The following is a 21,777-nucleotide window of genomic DNA, read 5'->3' as shown; positions in this document are numbered from 1 at the left end:
ATCAGGTGAAGTGGAGTTAATATGTGGAGGAACTCAATATGTGCTTGAATTAGCCTCAATATTAAGTGTTATTAGAGATTGTAGCAATAATAATAACAATGAATGCATCAGATTAGGTGTTTATATGCATTGCTGTAACGTACTAAGCACAATGTTGCCCTTTTTTCTTTTTTTTTTTTCTTTTTTCTTTTTACAGTATTGTGACATTTTTGTTGTTTTGTTTTGTTTTTTGGATCGCCAACTTCCCCACAATATCATGATAATTATTGTATCATGACCTTCATATCGTGATATCGTATTGTGATGTTTGGATATCGTTACATCCCCGACTTCCATTCGACAGATAGACGACATGAGGTTATAAAACAAATTGCGTTTTTTGGTCACTGCATTGCAGTCGGAGTTCGGCGACAAACGACACGACCAAACATTTATTTTTTTGCGTGTTCTCTTTCTGTGTCAAAAGTTGGACAAGGAGCTGGAGGAGGTGACCATGCAGCTGCAGGACACCCCGGAGAAGACGCCCTACATCAAACAGAACCACTACCCGGACGCCAACAACATCCTCAGCATACGCAACTTCACTGATGGCAAAGGTATCCGACCGACCAATCAGCTGCTCGTTTTTCCTTCCTTTCAAGTAGAACACAATATTCCTGCATGCTTAATCACAACTACAAGGTTAGCCTTTTTTGTGGGGGGTTTAAAATAGTGGGGCTCTGATGTCTAAAGGGAGCTGAGCGCTCTGTGATCAGGGATCCAGGTCAGCCGGCGCGGGGAAATCTGGGACGACGGGAAAGGAAATCTGCGCAGGACAAAAACAACAAGAAATATTGCACAGGTTGCAGAATTTTGGAAGATGGACAAGATCAAACAAACTTTGGTGAAGGGGTCATTATCCGTCGGGGAAGTCATTTGTACACGACAAGGAATTCAAAACGCAAATCATTTCCTGGTAAATATTTCAGGGTATAATGAAATATTACCCAAACAAATTTGTCATTTTATAGGTGAAAAATAGGTGAAACAAAAAAAAAGCAGTTTTGAGCAAAGTCAAAATATTGAAAGCATTCATTAATAATTTAGCAAAAATGAGGCTTCTGAATTGATGATGATGAAATTCTGCCATACTTGTGCTTTTTTCATTTACAAAAAAACTTTGAGCTGAATTTCCCCGAACTTGGCGTGTTGGTGTTAAATAGCCCATGGAAGAAATCCTAAAAAAAAATCGTCCTAATTGCTTTACGACGGCAATAAGACCTTCTTTTCCAATGGACTCTGGCAGAACATCCAAAATCCGCCTCCATTTTGCATTTCTGGCGCAGATGCCGACCGGAACCTCCTGAAGAACCACCTGGAGCAGAAGCCTCAGGGCCAGTGGGGCTCCATGGACCCTTCCAGAATCACCAGAGGTCCCCTGGAAGACATCAACTCCCCCGAACAGTAAGGACACCCCCATACTCCCTCATCAAATTCACCATTTTTTATTTTTTTGGGCTCGCCAGCAGCAGTTGCTGGGCGGTTGCCGTGGCAACAAGAACCCTGCGCGAGAGCTCAGCGCCCACGCCGCCTTGCATTGCTCCTCATAATTCATGAGGACGTCGCATGGTCGTCGTCATGCATCATTTACGCAAGCAAGCAAGCTCCGCCCACACGCGCCGCCAAAAACGCCCGCCTTTTGACAGGTAGAATGTCGGGGAAGAGGCTTACTTACGTAAGGCGGCTCCGGAAATAGACCGCAACACTGGCACAGCTATTCCCGAGACCGATGAATGTTTGATTGCGCGCCGGCGAAAGGGAAGAAGAGGAAGACGACGTTTTCGACAAAATGTCACCGACAATGACTGCAAAAAAGTGTCACGGAATATTTTTAATACCGTGAATCACGCCTGGGGAGTGTTTTCATATGGAAATCAACCCTTACATAATAAGATAACTCTTAATATTCAAAAATTATAAGGGAAAAATTACATGGAAAAAAAAAAAGTATTATTCAGTGCAAAAAAAATTATTTGTCAAAAATATTTTTTTTTTGTGAGAAAAGAACTCGTACGACTGACAAATAGACTAATATTACAAGAAAAAATATATACAAGAAAAAATATATTTTCAAACATTCATGTTTATGAATTTGTAAAGAAAAAAAAAAAGCTAGATTAAAATAAAATAAAATGACAATTTTTTTTGTCAAGTTTATACTTTTGAATTTCAAATGTCATCCATTTACAAGTGGCTATAAAAAGCCAACTAAAACAGCTACAATTAATTCGGTGTTAATCCCCCCCCTCCGAAGTTATGGGGTGTGTACATTTATGCAAGCACATCATCAGAGTTGTTTAGTTCCCCTTTTGAGAGGGAATTTTTTCTTCTTCTTCTTCAAATGAGTTGTAGCACGTTTACACTCCATATTTGTCATATTGTTTTTGTTTTGTTTGTTTTTCTCCGGCCCGTGCTTAGCATCCAGCGCCGGCTGTCGCTGCAGCTGCCCATCCTGCACCACGCCTACCTGCCGTCCATCGGCGGCGTGGACGCCAGCTGCGCCAGCCCCACCGACAGCCCCGGATCCAGCCCGCGACACAGACACATGCCGCCCTCCTACCGGGTCATGGTGTCGGGCCTGTAACCCCGCCCCCTTTTTCCAGTACGCACACGCGCGCACACGCACACACACACAACTGTCTTTTGGTGTGTTGGTTGGTGTCTTTTTCTACAGCAGACTTTGACTGCTAGCATCTCGCTAGCAACTCGGCGGACGGAACCGTTAGCCAACTTGCTAAACAGGCCACGGCGGCGACTGCAGCGTAGCCTTAAGGCCCTCATTTGCCCCTCCCACGAAGCCACAGATTCTTTATATAAGTTGCGACTTTGTAAATATGATCGTTTGGGCGGACGTTGACGACTCGCTCGCTGCGGTGTCCGGAAAGCCGCTAAGATGCTAAAAATGCTAACCGTTAGCGTTCCTTTTTACGCTTGTCAAACTCGAAAAGTTGGAACATATAACAACAAAATTTATAATCATTATGGAGAAAAAAAAAAAAAAAAAAGTTTAGATTTTTTTTTTACTCGCAATATTTAAATGTTATTGTAAAAAAAAAAAAAAAAAACATCATTTAAAGTGTTTTTTTACACTCGCAATATTAAATTATATATATAAAAAAAATAGCATCATTTAAGTTTTTATACTCGCAATATTTAAATGTTATTGTGGGGGAAAAAATTAAATGATGGTATTTTTTAAAATAACATTTAAATATTACGAGCATGAAAACATCTTTAAATTATATTTTTTATAATTTAAATATATTTTACAAAACAAACTTTAAATGATGTTTTTTTTTTTTTTTTTTTTTTACAATAACATTTAAATGTTGCGAGTATAAAAAAAACTAAATGTTTTTTTTTACAAAAAAAAACTTTAAATGTTTTTTTTTTTACAATAACATTTAAATATTGCAAAAAAAAAAACTTTAAATCATGGTATTTTTTTTTTTTTTATCGCCCCCAATTTTTTTTTTTTTTTTTTTTTTTTTTTTAATACATTTACATTGAATTGTGTCGTTATTTCACAAGCAAAAAAATAAATAAAAATACGTCGTCGTATTCCCTCTCCAATATGTAAACAAACAAACAAAAATTCTTCCAGGATCCAAAAAGTTTTCAGAAGCCGGAAAATCCACGACTCTTTGGCGGCTCGTGGGAACTTCCAGCGTTATCATCCGCCGATCATTATTGATCCCCGATTCCCGTTTTTTTTTTTTTTTTTTTTCCCCGCCAAGAGGGTCAAAAGCACACTCTTCTGGCCTGCGTTGCTATGGAGATGATTTCTCCTTTTTGGTGATTTGGAGCCAATTTGTTGTTTTTCACCATCGGTGTCTTGGTTTTTCGGTTATTTTATGTCTTCTGTTTTATTGTAAAAGGCGACCGTTGTTGTGCCTGTCGTCTTCTACACTCAACATTGTCATGGCGCAAACACACGCGCGCGCACACACGCACGCACATTCGGGACGGCAGCGAATGCGCGCTCCTGACTTTTTTTTTTTAGCGAGCAGAAACTGGACTCGAAGTTCTGACTCGGCAACGGAGAAAGGAGCAGCAAAGCGGACTTTTTTGAAAGCGTCGGCATGGCTCCGCCCACAATAAGAAATCCAAGAGACACGCTGAACAAAAAAAAACAAAAAAAATCCAAGTGGACATTTTCTATTCTGTGACATTCTACGTGATTGTGTACAATTTGCAGATACCTTGAGCACAGGTGTCCATGGATGGGATGTTTTTTTTTTTGTTTTGTTTTTTTAAAGTATGAATTGTTGGGATGTTTTTCCTCAAGACGGCATGAACTCTAAAATGTAGACTTGACACCGATGTTATCTGCTGCTCGTCCTCGTGACGTTCCCAGTAACTTTAAAAAAGAAAAGAAAAGAAAAAAAAAACTCTTTTGGAGTCGTATGAACAGGTGAGCAGACAGAAGTCAACCATCCTTTTTTTTTTTTTTTTTTGATTGCCAAAAAACGGATGTTTTTGGTGGGGGGGGGGGTTTTTCAAAGGTGAAAATTATTTGAGCCATCTTTTTTTTTGTAGCCTTTGTTTGAAAATGACTTTTTTTTTTTTTTTTTTTTATACCAGAGCTGCACTGAAAAGGAGAAAAAAAATTGATAGCCGTAATGTCGATAAAGTTTTTTATTTTTTTTTAAAGTATTATTACAAGATCAAATAAATGTTCATTATTTTGCAGAAAAAGATGGATTCCAAATTACATATTTCAGAAATTTCCTTCAATTCCCCTCCTAAAATTCTATTATAATTCAAACATTTCACTTAAAAAAAATCTGTATAATTGTATTTTATCAAGAAAATGTGATATTATAAAATTAATTAAAGACAAACATTCACAATGACAATTGCTTTTTAGTAAGTGAATTTCAAACAAAAGAAATTGTAAATTTGGTCTCATAATTACTTGTTTTTTTTCCTTTAAAAAAAACGCTGTGGCAGTTTTCTGAATTAAAATAAATAAATTTAAAAAAATATACGACACAATGTAAATCAAAAATTGAAGAAATTTTTCATGTATGTATGTATATATATATATATATATATATATATATATATATATATATATATATATATATATATATATATATATATATATATATATATATATATATATATATATATATTGGATTGAATCATTTCCCCCGTAAACGATAAAACATGCTCTCAATAACTATTCAAAATTTATTTATTTTTTGTTCTTCTCAGCGCGGCCTTTACACTTTGACAAAAAATCTAAACGTGTCTGCAAAAAAAAAAAGCCAGACCTCCATACCGGTGCAAACGTTTGTTTTGTCACTGATTGTGCTTTACTTCATAACAAAGTGGTTCATGATTATTATGACTTTTTCATAAAACAACAGTAACCAAAACTTGCGTTGGATGCAACACGTTCAAGAGGGGCAATAACTGCAGTATATAGATATTTATATATAAATATAAAATACATAGATATATATTAAAAAAAATGTATGTGAAATATCTTTATTTGTTTGACAAAATACGCCACCGGGATATTTTGGAAGTCGTCATTTCCTTTTTTTTTCTTTTTTTTTTTGAAATCTTTACAGTATCTGTAACGATGTTATGTACTGACAAGGTATAGATATGGAACCGTTGTATAAAATAAGTATCACATTTTGGGACACATGAACGTTAGTTTTTGTTGTTTTTTTCTCTCTCATTTGTTGTGGTTCCGGGTCGGGTGGGCGGGTTTTATTGTGATCGGGTTTTGGGAAACGCCATTCTTCTTTTCTTGTCTGAATGTTCTGGACGGCCTTTTTACGTTTCACAATCATCGTTGAATAAAGTGAGACTGAAAGTGAGCGACCGGTTTTTGTGTTGGTTTCAAATGTCATTGCCCATTTGCTTCCCCCATAATAACGTCACGCGGGGCCAAAATCTAGCTGGGAACGTCGCAGACCACTGACCTGTATGTGTGACTGGATAGCCGATAGACCGTAACAGGCCAGTGCAAAGTTATGTTGAAGTCACAGGGCGGCCATCTTGTTACTCCCTCCTTGCGAGCAGACTGCTGCATAAACTATTTGGTACAGATGAGACATACAGCTGGTAGGCTGTTAGTTTTAAGGCCAGTGTCGGTACCAGATGTGATCGGGCTGCCAGATTGTATCGGGGTCGCCTGCAGATGACGTCAAGCTACAGGATTGTCTGGAAATTGTCCGTTTGCAATTGTTCAAAATAACAAAATTCATGGATTCAAGTTGTAAAAAGGGAAATAAACCGAAAAATATGCATGATACTTTATGAGTGGGGGAGGGGGAAAAAATAGATTGAAGCGCCTTTGCACTGGCCGGTGATGTCAATACAGCAGCGCTAATGAAGTTAGCTTCGGTCTTAATGATATTAGGAACACATTAACAATCTAAACTGACAATATTTGTCACATATGAGACAATTATTTTGTGTATTTACCATTTATTCAACCTATTTTATTATTTATTCAATATAATTTGCGTTTATATTCTTAGGTTTATTTACGATTGTACAATTTCAGTCAGTACATTTTGTTACCTAAATTACATCTTGAATATTTAATAATATTTAATTAGAACGACACCGGAGGCGGGGTGCTATTTTTTTCAACAAGTTAAAAAATGTATTAAAAAAAACAAGTGGATGGCAAGTGCTGCTTTGAAGACCCCCTTTTTTTATTTTATCGCTCAGTTCCTTAGACCCCAATATTAGATTTACATCTTTTGTTGACGGTTACAATTTTTTAATAAAAATATACAAGTTTCCTCCTGTAATAAACATCATGAAGCATATAATTTATACATGTATTTAAGGCAAGTTGTAAAATGTCTTGTTCATGTTTAACAAATTTAAAATACCATAAATCATGCTGTTTCTACCAAGTACTAGCCGCTGCTCGATTATTGAAACAACAATAACATCCCGATTAATTTAGTAATAATTGAAATAACAATTAATCAAACAATCTTATATTTTTGGGTACAAAACAAGAAAATGTTTAATCATGTAAGTAATACTGATTTAATATTACTATTATTATTATTATTATTATTATTACTATTATTATATTATTAATTTATTTAATTTTTAAGTTCCAAATAAAATTATTTGAAACACTAATTATGAAAGTTCCTTTTGGACCAAACTAAATGTATAAAATGTTTTTATATTTATATATTTAAAATATATATATAATTAAATAATTATATATATAATTAAATAATTATATGATTTAAATAATTTTTTTAAATAAATATTAAAATATTCTATTTAAACCTGAATAATTATATAATATATATAGTATGTAGTATGCCGAGAAATGTTTCTTGGGAGGACCAATATGGCGGCCTCGCAACCTCAAAAGTCTTGGCGTATCGGCTATCCAGTCATATATATAGATCGAACAGATCAGTGGTCGCAGCTCACTTTGAAAAGTTGCCTTGATTTCGCATGGTGGCCATGACATTACCACGCATGGCCAACCTCTTCACATATGCTGGCTCATTAACAAAACAAGCTGCTGAATTCACACAATCAGCATTAAAAAAAAAAAAGTTTATTGGTTAGAATAAATAAATAAAAAAAACAAAAAAATAATTTCTTATAGTGATGTGCACGAGGGTGACAACAGGTGGCGCTACAGAGCCTCCACGTTGATGTCGAAGATCTTGACCGCGTGGTCGGCACCGGCGCTGGCCAGCTGCAGCCAGGCGCTCTCCTCCCCCGGGACCCCCGCCCGGCCCACCCGGGGCCTCCAGCGCAGCCGTTTGACAGCCAGGGTGTGACTTTGCCTGTGGGACGACGCGCGGTGAAGGGAAACAAAAGCTGCTGAGAAGTGCACGCAAGTACAAACGACGGGCGGGACGGAACGATTTGTGAGGTGGTCGATATCTTGACGCAAGGATACGAGGAGTCCGTTTGTCCGTATTGGATCCAGTCTCGGCCTGCGGCTGGGTCTCCATCAGGTCTCCACCCGTACACGATGATCTGACCGCACTCCAGTCCCACGGCTAGCAGGTAACTGAGGAGGACGAAGATGAAGATGTTTAAAAATAATAATTTTCTAAGTCTAGTAAGAAGTAGAATTTCTAAAAACAATTGTCAGTTTAACATGTTTCATTGAAATAATTGCGTGTTAAACTACAGTTATAAATAGGTATGTTATAATTTTCTGTATAAAAGTTGAAATGTATGCTAAAGTATACTAGAAAAAATTTTATGCAGAAATTTTAGATGCGACCGCTGTCTCTTGCAAGGTGGAAAGCCGCATGCACGGAGCAGTTTGCCAAATTCTGTTGAAATCAAGCCACTTCCTGTTGAAATTGGGTCACTTCCTGCTGATTTTAGGCCACTTCCTGTTCAAATCAGGTCAGTTCCGGGTCACTTCCTGTTAAAATCAGGTAACTTTCTGTTGTGGAATTGCGTCGCTATGCTAAAAATAAATAAAATTCTCCGCCGAATCAGATTGATACCTCCTGTGCAGGTACGTTCAATAGTTTGGGCCGCATTTTGTCTGAAAAATTCTGGTAAATAAAGAAAAATAATTAAACGCCGTTTTCTAGGATAGTAATATGTGCCTGCCTTTCTGTGTTCTTGTATTTGGAAAACATTTAAATGTGATACAAGGTTGACAAAACTTGAGTAGTCGTTGTAAAGTGTGTGTGCGTGTACCTGTTGTCGGAGCAGAGCCGAGGGCAGAACGCGACGGCCGTAGCAGAATCGGCCACATCCAAGATGGAGGAGCTCGGCTTCACCTGACGAGGCGCGACGGAATCTCCGCGCTCGTCCGTCGTACAAGGTCCCCACACAATGACCTTGCAAGACACACACAAAGTACGTCGAGCGCTCTGGACGGGCCGCGCTGTACTCGGCGAGTCGGTCACCTTCTTGTCCCGACTGGACGTCGCGAAATACGTGCCGTTGGGACTCCAGTCGCAAGACCAGATGATGCGGCTGTGCACCGACGCATCCTTCGTCGTGCGCGCGTACAAGCTGTACTTTGGCTCTGCGCATGCACACGACAACAACAAACATGGAGGTGGGTCAAGCACTATTGTCGAGTCAAAGTAGTACGACTAGTATTGCATTATTTCAATAATTAAAATCATATTTTATATAAACATTTCTGCGATTGGCTGGCAACCAGTCCAGGGTGTCCCCCCGCCTACTGCCCAGAGCCAGCTGAGATATGCGCCAGCAACCCCCGCGACCCTTGTGAGGAAAATAAGTGGTCAAGAAAATGTATAGATGGATATTAACGTTTATATTGCTGTCTTTGTCTCTCTCGTTGTCATGCTAGCAATAGCATGAACTAATCACGTAATTACGTAATTTCGTTAGCTTTAATTTAACGTACTACATACGTCATTTTACGTAGCGTCTGACGTCATATATCACGTGCGGTGTCACGTTTCTTTAATTGACGGCGCGTGCGACACACCGGTTCGTGTTTATCCTCCCGTCGTCCAGGTAAGCTTTTTTTAGGCGCTTCAAAAGTGCGTTTCTGCTTGAATTTCTGATCTGACTGATTTGCTGTCAACTTCCAGGCCCCTCTGCCACAGACGCGTGTCGACAGAGAAAAAAGGCAATTGGTGAGTCCGTTAAATTGTTTGTATTAGCATGCTAGCCGCTAATGCCATGTATAGCGAATGGGGCTCGGGACAAAACTGTTTTGTGATGCTAACAAGATGTTGTCCTCAGCTTGGTTTTATTTACACTTTTAAAACCTACATGATATTAATCTGGTGCCAACCCCCCCCCCCCCCCCCCCCCCTAAATGGCTGTGATTTTATTGTCGATGTGTATTTATGTGAATTCAATGTAAACATTTTAAAATTACCAGGTGACATTTAGGCCACCTGACAATTAACTGATGAATGTAAACATTGTACTGAGAGTATTTTTGTATTATGACACAAGGTACAGCTCATATATAGTAAAAAAAAATAAATAAATATGGAGTACAGTTTACTAATTTTTACATTGAATGCACTTAAACTAAGATTTGAAATGAAAGGGATTTAATTTCAATATATCTAAGCATCGTTTATAATTGGCCCGTTACAGACAGGCCAAGTTAATTTAATGTATACATCGTGTCAATACTGTAAATACATTTTACGTTCTGCATCATAGTCTCATGTCAGTGTTTTAAGCATTTTTCATCCTCCCTGAGCTGAAACTTAGTCTGCGCAGATTTTAGCATGTATATACAGTAAATATACATAGTAGTACATTGTTTCTTTTATTAACTTGTGCGCTAATACATTACAAACAAATGTTAGAACCGGAAGAACAACTTGTAGTTGTAATATGAGTAGTACGTGTGGTGGTAGTACTAATAGTGTAGGAAAAACTGGTAGTAGTACTGGGAAAATGGCCGAATAGTAGTCCTTGTACAAGCAGTTGTGATCTTGGCGGTTCTTTGAAGCATTAGTCGTCGTAGTAGTAGTAGTACTACAACTGTGCAGTACCTGAAGCACCGGAATCACGATAATTCGTAACTACGGCTGGCCAAATGCCAAAAAAAGTATCGGAATTGGGCCGATACCGATTTTTAAGATGTCGTGTACTCTTAGAAGCTACCAAATTACCAATACCAGGCACACACAGATACTTAAGGCACAAAAAAAAAAAAACATAAAAGAGTACGTTTTTATCAGCAGTAGTTGGCGCTAAACTGCGGCATTTTGAAACCTCCATAAATCATCTGTGCCAGGAAGCCAGAAGTTTTCAGAATATTGTTAAAGTACTCAGTTAATACTTCCAATGGTATAAGGTCTGAAAAAGTACTAATTAACGTCCCTATTAGTGACAGTAGAAGTGGTAGTTGTAGCACGAGAAGTACGGTAGTAACCGTAATAATAGTGCAGTACCCGGACCAGCCTGGTGTCGGCGCCACAGAGACCAGGTGCGGTCTCTGGAGACTAGCAGCAGCATGGCGCCGTCGGGAGAGAATGCCATCTGCGTGACGGTGAGGGAGTGGCACGCCAGCGCCTGCAGCTGGCGCCACGTGGTGGTGCTCCATAGTAGCACGGCTGCGTGCTCCGCCTTGGATGCCTAACGCCCGCCGCCAAAAAATAAAAATAAAATACAAATTCGTTGACGTTGGTAACGCCATTTGCAACTCAAAATTCCTCGCTTGTAACACAATTTACAAAGAGGACTAAATAGGCCGACTGTTACCTTGCACGCCGATGCCACCACCGTCGCGCCGCCGTCGGCCGCCAGGCAGGACATCTCGAAGCCGTGGCCGTACCTGGTAGGACGCGCGCAGCGCACAAAAAAAAAAAAAGGACAATTTTTCATTTAATTCGAGCGCCAAATGATGCACTGAAGTCACAGCCAGGCAACAAACTGCCCCCATACGTCATGTTTCCGTCAAAATGACTCGTAAATGCAATTAACAATGGACTCTGTGTGTGCGTGTACGTAATGGCAGCAAGTGGGATGATGAAAAGGAGGCGAGAGCATCGTTTTCACATGCAATTAAGCCTCGGGGCCCCACAGCAAAACAAACAATTCCATCTCACCCGCATTGGAAACCTTTAAAAACAGGAAAAGTCATCATTCATTTTTATGGCGCCCAAGAGAATGTTAAGGTTTTTTTTTGTTTTTTTTGTTTCCAAGCTTATGGGTCCAATCGTTGGCCGTGCTAAATGTGCTGCGAGGTCCGTCTAAATGGATGTGACATTTACAGTTGAGGAAAGGAACACGGCTGTCAGCTGTATTAACCAATAAAGTGGCTTAGACCCGGTCACATGACTTTTCAGTTGATGGCTTTGGAAGCCTTTTAGTTCCAGGAAGTTCCAGAAAAAGTCGGCGCATACTCACAGTTTTTGGACCTCGGGCCAAAGTGTGTTCTGCAGCAGATCATCCTCTGTTGGAGGTTCTACAAACGGACAGAAAAAAATAAGTACATTAATTAATAATAAAAAATAGTATAAGCGGAGTTCGAACCTCTTTATGGAGATTAGGTATTCTATTTTAAATGTCACTGTGTAGTAAAGTTGACGAATCAACTAGTCTGTATCTCACCCTGTTAGTGGTGATAAATTGATGGGTACATAAATTTTGAGATGTAGCAGTCATAAATGAGGAGGTAAAGTAGGGATGTGCAATTAATTGAAATTCAATTGCAGTATTACACTCCACAATTACAAAATCAGCATAATTGTAAATAAAAAAAATCGATACAAATTTCGAGTTGCTTAAATTTATATATTTTGTTTCATCCATAAGAAACTTGCATAATTAGTGAATTTTATTTCTTAATTGTTTTTGCATTTGAACATTTGTTTTTAACTTTGTTTTTCCAATAACAAAAATCAAACTGTAAATAACAAAACTTAAGAGACCGACTTAACACTAAAAAAACAGATTAATACTAATTTTGAGTTGCTTAAATTTATACATTTGCAGCTTTTTAAAATTTTAAAATAACTAAAATTTTGTTTCATCCATAAGGAATTTGTTTTTTTAACTTTGTTTTCGATAGCAAAAATCAAACTGCAAATAAAAAAAAGATTAATATTAACTGTTGAGTTGCTTAAATTTATACATTTGCAGCTTTTTTAAATTTTAAAATAACTAAAATTTAATTCATCCATAAGGTACTTGCATAATTGTTTCAAAGAATTTTGTCTTAATTTTTACGTTTAAACATTTCTTTGTTTTACTGTTTTTTCGATGGCAAAAATCAAACTGCAAATAAAAAAAAAAATTAAGAGACCAACTTAACATAAAAAAAAGATTAATACTAAATGTTGAGTTGCTTAAATTTATACATTTGCAGCTTTTTTAAATTTTAAAATAACTAAAATTTAATTCATCCATAAGGTACTTGCATAATTGTTTCAAAGAATTTTGTCTTAATTTTTACGTTTAAACATTTCTTTTTTTTACTGTTTTTTCGATGGCAAAAATCAAACTGCAAATAAAAATTGAGACCGACTTAACACTTAAAAAAAAATAAAAAAAATAAAATAATAAATACATCCCGGTCCCATATAATTTGCATGTTCACAACTTGAATAATTACTTGTCAGCAAAGGACATTTGAAACATTTTGTTTTATACCAGAAAATAAATGATCTTACTAATACTTTCTTTCAATTATTACCAAAATAATCTTAATTTAATATTGACTTCATAAACAAGCAGCCCTAAAAGGTGAGGAGCGTACGTGCCGGTCATGTTGATGGGCTTGAAGTAGGACTCTGGGTACTGGTCGGAGACACTGCCGAACTTCTTCTCCTCTCCGTCCTTGCTTGAAGGCACGAGATCACCTGTCAATGAAAGCAAAGGTGTTTTCAGCGGCCAGAGCAGAAATGGAAGGACCACCGTGGCCTTGCCTTGAAAGACGGCCTTGTTGGACAATCCCAACGCGGGCGTGCTGGCTCCTTCAGGCAGCCGGGCGCAGTCCTGACGAGGAGAACGTGGGAAAAGTCTGGCCGAGTACAACAACAAGATACATTTTTCCAGTACGCATGACAGACGGGGATCCTCACGCCGGACGCCAGCAGCTCCTCCCTGGACGCGCCGGAGATGCTGGCCAAGTTGTCCAGGAAATTGCGCGGCGCCCGGAAGATGCGCAGGACCTTCTCGTCGGCGCTCGACACCAGCTGGAAGCGGCCCAGCGTGGCCAAGCACCGCATGTCGTAGCCGTGGATCTGCGGGCGCGAGATCTCGTGCCAGGTGGGACGCCGGCCGCCCTCCGGCTTGCTCCTCCTCCACGTCGTGAAGAGGCGGACCGTCTGGTCCGAGCTGGCACTGACCACGAACTCGCCCTCGGGGTCCCAGCTCAGGTCCTGGACGGCGTTGAAGTGGCCTGACAGCACCACGTCGGGCCTCCACTCACCCTGGTCGGATTGTGGACATTGGAATGTTTGGACGCAAAATTGTGTGGCTTCCCCACATAATCAAGTGACAACTTCAACCGTCAAGTCAATCTTGTGTGCAGCGATCGTCAGTTTGAAAGTTATATTTAGCTATCTGACCACTTAAGTATTAAGAACAGTATCGGTAGTTAAAAAAATAAAATAAATAAAAAAATAAAAAATCAAGATAACGTGGTCCAAAAAAGTTTATTTAAAAAAAATAATAATAATAATGTGGTTAAAAAGTATTAAAAAATGGTTTGTTGTAAAAACAATTAAAATAATAATAAAATAATAAAGTATTAAATATATAGTATCTCTGGTCAGTATTAAAGAGATTAGTAAAAAAAATAAAATGTGGTAAAAAAATTTTTTAATTAGTGTCGTAAAAACAAAAAAAAAAGTGTAGAGTATTAAATAGTATCTCTGGTAAGAAGTAGATTAGTTTAAAAAAAGTATTAAAATGTCATTAAAAGGCATTTAAAAATAGTGTATGTTGTAAAAACTATTTAAATTTTAATTAAAAAAAAAGAAACTAAAGTGTGAAGTAATAACAGTATCTATGCTTAAAAATGCATTTAAAAAAAAAAAAAAAGTATGTGTGACCCTTATCCCTGAAGATTGCTTCTCGAAGCGCAACGGGGATGTTGCCGTGGCGACATGATGCACACAATGCAGGAAGGAGCAAGTACAGTACAGTACAGTCCAGGCCAGTACCGAGCTGGCGTCCTTGCTCCACAGGTGGAGGGCGCCGTGAAAGGAGTGAGCCAGGATCATGGAAGCGTCCGGACTCATCTGGCAGCCGTAGAAGCCCAGTGTGTTGCCGCCCACCTCCCCGACACGGACCTGGTGGGGGAAAACGACCATCATTCAGGAAAAAGAAAAACTCGAAAATCAAAAAACAGATTTGGAGAAACTGTCGTGAGAACCAGAAAGCCGGAAGTGTCTAACTTACTGTCGCAAAGATCGGTTTCATACCTAGCTTAACTATTTGGCATTGTAACATAGGACGCTAACTTAGCTAGCCTTATCTAAATTTAAACTGAACACGCATACGAGGCCTCCCCCGTGTTGCGCTGTCCCTGCGCGGTCAGTCTTGACGTGTTTAATTAGCATGGCGCGCCGTTAGCTCGCCTCGCTAACAACCTCCGACACATTAGCATGCCTTCAAGCGAGGTGGGTGGGCGGGGGGCCAAACACCCAAGAAGAACCGAGGCCTTTTATGAGCTCTCGCTCGTAAAAGAGACAAAAATGCTAATTCCAAGTTCAATTCGCCAGCGCGCCTTTGATGCGCGCTGGGGTGCGTGCGCGCGCGCGTGCAAGGTTAAGCTTCCTGTGTAGACGAAGCACCAGTCTGTTCAAAGCGTTTGCCTCTCGTTTGAGGAGTGCGCGCGCGCGTTTTTGAGGCCGACGTATAAAAGGAGGCGTTAAAGATGGTTCACACCTGACTGAACTTCAAACACCCACATAATGATTTTCTTTGTGCGTCGCTACGGGTGCTAATCGCTCTCCGGATTCTTTTTGAAATTGAAGTTGCGCAAGCGTGATTGGTCGAGAGACGAGCGGGCGCCGTCCATTCGTCTTTCAGGTGATGTCACAATGGTAAAGCGAAATATGAGGACGACATCGGGACTAAATACAATAATTGATTTGAATGTAACAATGTGAAAAGCTGATTGGTCGAGAGACGTCTGGACGTCATCCAATCACCTTCCTCAATGACGTTTCAATGCTAAAACATTTAGCGCAGGAGAGCTGAATCTGTTCAGTGATTAAACTAATTTGCTCCCAAAAATGTATAAATACGTTCTATTTGAAATATTACCATGCTCCCAAAGACTTTCCGGTTTCACTCAGGAAAATGCGCTTTTTAAATACAGGTTTTAAATAAATAAACTACTTCCCAATTTACAGAGCTGGGCTTCTCTTAACGTGTGGTGGTGATTTTGTCCTAAGCCCTCACCCCCCCAGCCTGTATTTTTGCCATTTTGTGTTTGTTATGTAAACAGCGGGACGTTTCTGTGGAAAGACAAGTGTGTACACCCCTCCAGCCAATCGCAGAGCGGGGGGGGCGTGTCGCAAACGGGGCCGGGCGAAGGTGTCGGCTGCGTGACGTCACTCCAGCGGCAATTTGAAAGCACGCACGGATTATTTTTATTTTTTTTTCCACTTACTCATTCACACAAATCAGCTTCTGTGAGTGAGTGAGTGGAAAACAATAAATAAATCTTTCCACAGAAACGTCCCGCTGTTTACAAAACAAACACAAAATGGCAAAATACAGGCTGGGGGGGTTTGGGGGTTTCGGACAAAATCACCATCACACGTTAAGAGAAGCCCAGATCTGTAAATTGAGAAGTAGTTTGTTTGTTTGTTTAAATCCTGTATTTAAAAAGTGCATTTTCCTGAGTGAAACCGGCAGACTGCGCCTTTTAAAGAAGGCTTTGATGCTTGAAGCAATGGTACGTATTACAAAACTGGCAAGTAGGTGGCAGCAGGGTATAAGAGATCAACCAGGACAGAGTGTTTGGAGTTGGCGTGAGGGTGCAAATTCAAGCCATGTTTTAAAAAAATAAAAATAAAAAATAAAAATAGGCTCCGCAGTGCAGATGGCCGGGAGAGCGCTTTCCTTCTTTCTTTCTTTGTTGTCCAGGCTTATGTTAAATTTAGCCCTGTAACGGCACAGCGGCAGATGTCAGGAGATGGGGGGGAGGGATAAAGGGTGAGAGGGAGAGCATACGGGGAGGAAGGGGAGACAAAGGAGAGAGAAGAAGGGAAGAGAAAGACAAGCTGAAAGAGACCTAGTGACTGACAAAGGGGAGAGAGGATCGAGAGCTCTTAAGCCACTTAACATAAGTGCATATGTACATACGTGTACATGTCTCTCCAGGTTGTAATTTTAGTTGTGTTTTCATCAGCACACACTCACCTGCTCCATCCAGACTCCAGAGTCCTGGTCTGGGGTCCAAAGGACCATGGTCTTGTCCATGGAGGCGGAAAGCAAACTGAGAGGCTCGCACCGCTCGCCACCTGCAGGGGGCGACAAACACTATTGACCTCCCATTCTATTTGCGCGATTGCGACGAGCCACTGATCTGAATACCATTTAAATGTAATTTAATTTTATCACAATATTCAAATTTTCTGAGACAGTCCTGTATATATCTATTAGGGCTGCACAATATTGGAAAATCGTGAGATATAGTTGCTGAGTATAGCTATCGATATTATTGCAATATTTAATATGTACTAAAAGAAATGACATTTTTATTATCTACTGAAAAAATTACATTTTTCCATGCAGCAAAATAAGCAAACTCAATATTTTTAGTTAATTGTAATTACCTCTCGATAATCAACGATTGGATGGCGTTGCACATTAGCCGCTGAATGGTCAAAAGTCAAATTCAGATAAAACCATAAAATTCCATATGAAACTTATTGCATGTCTGCGATATGCATACTGCATGGGCCAATATCGCGATATCAATATTTTTCCGATGTATTTTGGCAATATGTGCAGACCTATCTGCTATCCAGTCATACATTCAGATCAGTGGGACGACCCCTAGCACAAATAGTGAAAATGCACAAGCAATTGCTTAAAGATGCTACAAGATGGCGGCAAAGCACTTCTTTTGGCAAGCCAATGGCCTGGCGAAATTGACACACTTCCTTCATATTTACTGACCCTCGCAAGTAGGAGGCCGCCAGTGCACGCCGTACACCCAGTTCTCATGTCCCGCCAGGACCGTTTCCAGAGCCACCGCAAACACTGAAGACGCAAAAAACACACAAAACTCGAAACGACACGCAACACTAGACGACTGGCGGCTACTTGATTAGCATCACGCGTCGCTCGCCTCGTTCCCCCTCTTGCTCCTCGACTCCAAAAACGTCCTCTTTCATTTTGATGACGGCGTCGTCCTGGTCGCCCCGGGCCCGGGCGCCGCTCCCGGACTTGGCGCGGAGCCGCCACACTCCGATGAGACAGTCCTGCGAGCAGCTGGCCAGCAGCAGCTCGCCACCTGCGCAAACACCATTGAAAAGTGGACCAGTCATGTTGATGAGGTGGAAGTAGGACGAGTGCCATTGATTGGAGATGCGTGCTAATGAATAATCCAGTAATCCCTCACATTCACGCTTCATTTTTTTTTTTTTTTTTTCAGAATAATATTGTTTTCCATTAGGGATGTAACGATAACTGTGATATCGTGAGAGTAAAACTGCCACAATATATCATTGTCGTGTCACGATATTAAACGCAGCACATTAAAAAAAAAAAAAAAAAAAAAAGTCAGGTTGATTGACATGCAAATCAAATTATAAAAAAGGGAAGATTAAGAGGAAGTTTTTTTTTTCTTTAAAATCTAAATACACAAGGCAATCGTCTTGCATGATTTTGTTTACCAAAACAGCAACTTGACTGCTTAATGTCATTTATTTTGTGTTATTATTATTAGTAGTAGTTGTAGTTGTTGTTGTAGTTATTTTTGTATTTTATTTTATGATCAGGGGCAGATGCCACAAGTTTTACTTCTTTCTGTCCCCCTTCATTTCTTTATTTTATTTTTTTTAATTTTTTTTTGAAAGAATGAAATAAAATTCTTAAATTGAATGTCCATTTGTGCAGTGCTGCACCCTCTTGTGGCTATTTTCTTTTTTGTTTGTTTTAGTGCAGTTTAATTTTCACAAGGCATGTTTTGGCCCTTATATGTGTAAAATCCACGCTAATGGCCAGATGAAGTGGAGTCAATATGTGGAGGAATCCAACATGTGCTTGTATTAGCCTCAATATTAAGTGTTATTAGAAATTATAATAATAAATTCATCAGATTAGGTGTTCATATGCATTGTTGTAATGTACAAATCACTTTTTTTTTTTTTTTTTTTCTCCAATAACATGACCTTTTTTTGTAACGCCAAACCTCCCCACAATGTTGTGATAATTATTGTATCGTAATGTTTGGATATCGTTACATCGCTATTTTCCATTTCCAGCTAAATATACATTTAGCATTATAAGTGTAATTAGCTATGAAATGGCTATCAGTAAGCCAGTTTCCATGTTGACGTCATTTTAGTAGTAGTCGTTGGATTCGCCCACCAGACATAGTAGTCCGCCTTGCCGGTATGGAGCATATGAAAGAATGGTGACACACGAGCGGGGTAATAAATACCCGCCGGCAGGCGGTAAACAAAACAAACACGCTCTGCCGTCTCGGCGCGTGAGGGATGTTCGCCCGGCCGACCGCTGGCCTCGTTCGGCGCGGTGATGAACGGCGACGGGGGCGAAAAGTGACGCTTGGCCGCCTGCGAAACAGGCGGCGAGACGACAGCGAGGAGGAGGACGACGAGGAGGTCTTTATTGTTTGTCAATGGGTGACACGGTGCGATTAAAGTTAATGAGGGTTTGTTTTGGGCCGCAGCCAACATGGATGCTTGACTCTGCCCGTTTAGGCTGTCTGCTGTTTGTAGTTATGTTTAGTCATGTGATGGTTCAAAGTACATGTCCAAATTCACCTTGTTTATTGTCTGTTTTGACATCGACTGCAGCCCATTGAGGCAGCAAATCTGTTAGGCCGGACTTGGTTGCGTTCCATCATGTAGCGGAATACATCATTTCAAAATCAATTTTGGGTTTATACTGCAGCAAATCTATTGGGCCGGATGTACTCGTGTCTTCTTGTGATTGTGAATGAAGTAATAAATAACACATGGTACTTCACCATGTTGACTTTCACTGACATTTAGGCAGCTAACCTGCTGTTTAAGGAGTATGTAATTTGTCTCATTTCCATTTCTACCACAGCCTGTTTTTCGGCAGCGACTCAAACACACACTTCGAACCTCACCTACGGACGTCCAGGCGACCCCTCGCACCCAGTCCTCGTGTCCCTGCAGCATCGTGACTCTCTGCACCTTCTGCGGGGTAACGTTCAGACGTCAAATTTGACTTCCCTTCTTTCGATTCCAAATAAAAATAAAAAATAAAAAGGCGTGAGGTCACCTTCTCCGGGGCCTGCACTGTATACAGGTGGACTCGAGAGTCGTCGCCCCCGCAGGCCAAAACGGGAACTGCGAGGGGAGACAGGTGCAGCATATGTATGACAAGTAAGGGGAAAATAATGAGCACAAGTTGTACACAGCATACCTTTGGTGCCTGGCAGCAGGGCCAGGGAAACGTCCATCATGAATCCACCGCCAAATGTTAGCGAGTGGAGGCATTCGGCTGGAGAAAACAAACAAAAATAACATTATTGCATACATGGTGCCGCCACCTGGATTTTTATTTTATTTTTTTGGCATATTTATCACAGTTGAATGTAACTTGTTTTGGACCACTGCAGCATTGAACTTTGAGTCAAGTAGAAAGGTATATGTGATACCTTTTTAGCGGTACTAGACTCAAAGTTAATTTTGTTCAAACATTAAAATTAACAAAATTGAGGCAATTTGAATGTGGTCACTTTCTTAGGCTTGTACCCTCTTTGGCGTCGCCACAGAGCCAAAGCCTGACGCCGGAATCTGCCGCCGCAGAGGCCACCAGGATACCCGTGCCAGCGTAGAGGGCATCCACGGCGCAAACGGCATCCGTGTGGCCTTTACACTCCACCGACAGGACAAACTGCATGGAAGTGAGTCTTCAAAAATGAGGGCAAAAACAAACAAAAAAACACAATCCTGCTCCTTGGCGAGGTTTACCTTGCCATTCTGAACGGCCCAGACCAGGACACGGCTGTCTGAGCTTCCTGAGACCAAGTGGGTTTCAGGAGCTGTGGTTTGAAAAATGTAACAAAGAAGAATTAGCTCAGATTAAAATAGACAAAACAACCAGTTAAAAAATGGCCATTTTTCTACCATTAACGCAGCCTACAATCTTATAATTCACAAAACCAGGCATTTAAACAGGAGTGTGTATACTTCTTATAACCAACTTATACAAATCTTTAGTATAGATTTCTCTTTAAATTGTGTAAAAATAAAAAAATTCATCTTTCAATGGCTTTATCCATTTACTGTAATGGTAGGAAACAATAACAATGCGATACTGCCCCCTAGAGGGAAGACCACAGTATCACACATGCATTCAAACGATAACTGATATCTATATTTATTTGAACAAACTCACCACCGTCGTCTTTATGGACCCATTGGACTGCGTTTACTCTTGCCGTGTGGCCATTCAGCATTGACAAAACTCTTCTTTCCTATAATTAAAAAAAAAAAAAAAAAAAAAGCCCGAAATGTGCCTTGTTATATCGGTGGTGGTTAATCAGTTGTGGAAATTGAGCACTAAATGTGATCAAAATGACTTTACGCCTTACCTGTGGTTCGTACACGGCTACAGAGTTGCATGTCCCGAAGGCGAGCGTCCCCCCGCGGCCCCAAGACACGACGTTGGGCGTCCGGTTGGCCGAGCAGGCGACATGGCATGTTTCGAACCTGAGCGCTGCCATCTTGCTGACGGATGACGAAATGAACTAAGTGTCGCAGTTGATAGCGGCCGTTGGGAAACACGAGCTCCGACATTCTTTCCGCCTTTATATTTATTTATTTATTTATTATTATTACTATTATTATTTATGTCTTGCACAAATCACTTCCGCATTCGCCGGATGAGCGCACCCAACCTTCCGGTGATGGCAGACTTAAGCGGAACGCACTGTTAAGGTGATTTAAAACTAATCCTAAATCCTGAACCCACTCAAAAAGAACAGGGGCCGCTCCTTGCTATAACACTGTCTTATCAGAATTTAAAAACTACTAATTAAATCTCCCACAGCCGTAATTTGGACGGCTTGAGGCTGCTGCTCTGATAATGACATATTGCTTAAAATGATTACTATTT

The 21,777-nt window shown here is 40.1% G+C and overlaps 2 protein-coding genes and 1 long non-coding RNA gene across 7 annotated transcripts in view; 2 read left to right on the top strand and 1 right to left on the bottom strand.

Annotated features, from left to right (window-relative positions):
* Positions 1–5,077, top strand: part of gabbr2 (gamma-aminobutyric acid (GABA) B receptor, 2) — a 101,459-nt gene extending 96,382 nt beyond the window's left edge. For 2 of the 3 annotated variants that reach the window (XM_077506883.1, XM_077506885.1), the window contains exons 17-19: positions 467–596; positions 1,326–1,443; positions 2,458–3,431. In XM_077506883.1, the coding sequence (XP_077363009.1) occupies positions 467–596; positions 1,326–1,443; positions 2,458–2,623 (414 nt within the window). In that variant the 3' untranslated portion in view covers positions 2,624–3,431. Of the gene's footprint in view, positions 1–466; positions 597–1,325; positions 1,444–2,457; positions 3,432–4,042 lie in introns of those variants that run through there. The other variant, XM_077506884.1, reaches the window with a different exon arrangement.
* Positions 5,078–7,581: 2,504 nt separating this feature from the next.
* elp2 (elongator acetyltransferase complex subunit 2) lies at positions 7,582–21,435 on the bottom strand. Of its 3 annotated transcripts, XM_077506313.1 has the most exons (21): positions 21,254–21,435; positions 21,058–21,136; positions 20,631–20,701; positions 20,412–20,553; positions 20,080–20,157; positions 19,936–20,003; positions 19,781–19,850; positions 17,789–17,953; positions 17,617–17,700; positions 16,855–16,955; positions 14,643–14,771; positions 13,557–13,907; positions 13,401–13,470; positions 13,236–13,334; positions 11,881–11,938; positions 11,233–11,305; positions 10,923–11,106; positions 8,931–9,052; positions 8,719–8,861; positions 7,955–8,068; positions 7,582–7,838 (listed from the first exon to the last, which is right to left on the bottom strand). In XM_077506313.1, exons 1-21 carry the CDS (start codon positions 21,383–21,385, stop codon positions 7,685–7,687), a joined length of 2,487 nt encoding a protein of 828 aa, XP_077362439.1. In that variant the 5' UTR covers positions 21,386–21,435; the 3' UTR covers positions 7,582–7,684. The 3 variants fall into 3 exon arrangements, with proteins under 3 accessions (XP_077362439.1, XP_077362437.1, XP_077362438.1); XM_077506311.1 differs by having other exon boundaries at positions 13,236–13,470; XM_077506312.1 differs by having other exon boundaries at positions 13,236–13,470; positions 21,061–21,136.
* Positions 8,736–14,294, top strand: LOC144007063 (uncharacterized). Its single transcript, XR_013280053.1, has 3 exons — positions 8,736–9,516; positions 9,594–9,638; positions 13,323–14,294. It is a non-coding gene; the product is annotated as an uncharacterized LOC144007063 (long non-coding RNA).
* Positions 21,436–21,777: the final 342 nt, after the last annotated feature.

This window comes from Festucalex cinctus, chromosome 19 (genome assembly GCF_051991245.1).
Source record: "Festucalex cinctus isolate MCC-2025b chromosome 19, RoL_Fcin_1.0, whole genome shotgun sequence".
Taxonomy (NCBI): Eukaryota; Metazoa; Chordata; class Actinopteri; order Syngnathiformes; family Syngnathidae; genus Festucalex; species Festucalex cinctus.
Note: the sequence above shows the minus strand (reverse complement) of the source record. Positions and strands in the feature narration are given on the sequence as shown.

Bases quoted from the DNA above. Each gene is read 5' to 3' on its own strand.
- elp2 (XM_077506311.1), bottom strand. From the start codon at position 21,385: ATGGCAGCGCTCAGGTTCGAAACATGCCATGTCGCCTGCTCGGCCAAC. The intron at 20,554-20,630 runs GTAAACCTCGCC...ACTTCCATGCAG, and splicing joins GGGCCGTTCAGAATGGCAAG to TTTGTCCTGTCGGTGGAGTG. The intron at 11,306-11,880 runs GTGAGTATGCGC...GCGTCCTACCAG, and splicing joins TGGCCCGAGGTCCAAAAACT to GTACGGCCACGGCTTCGAGA.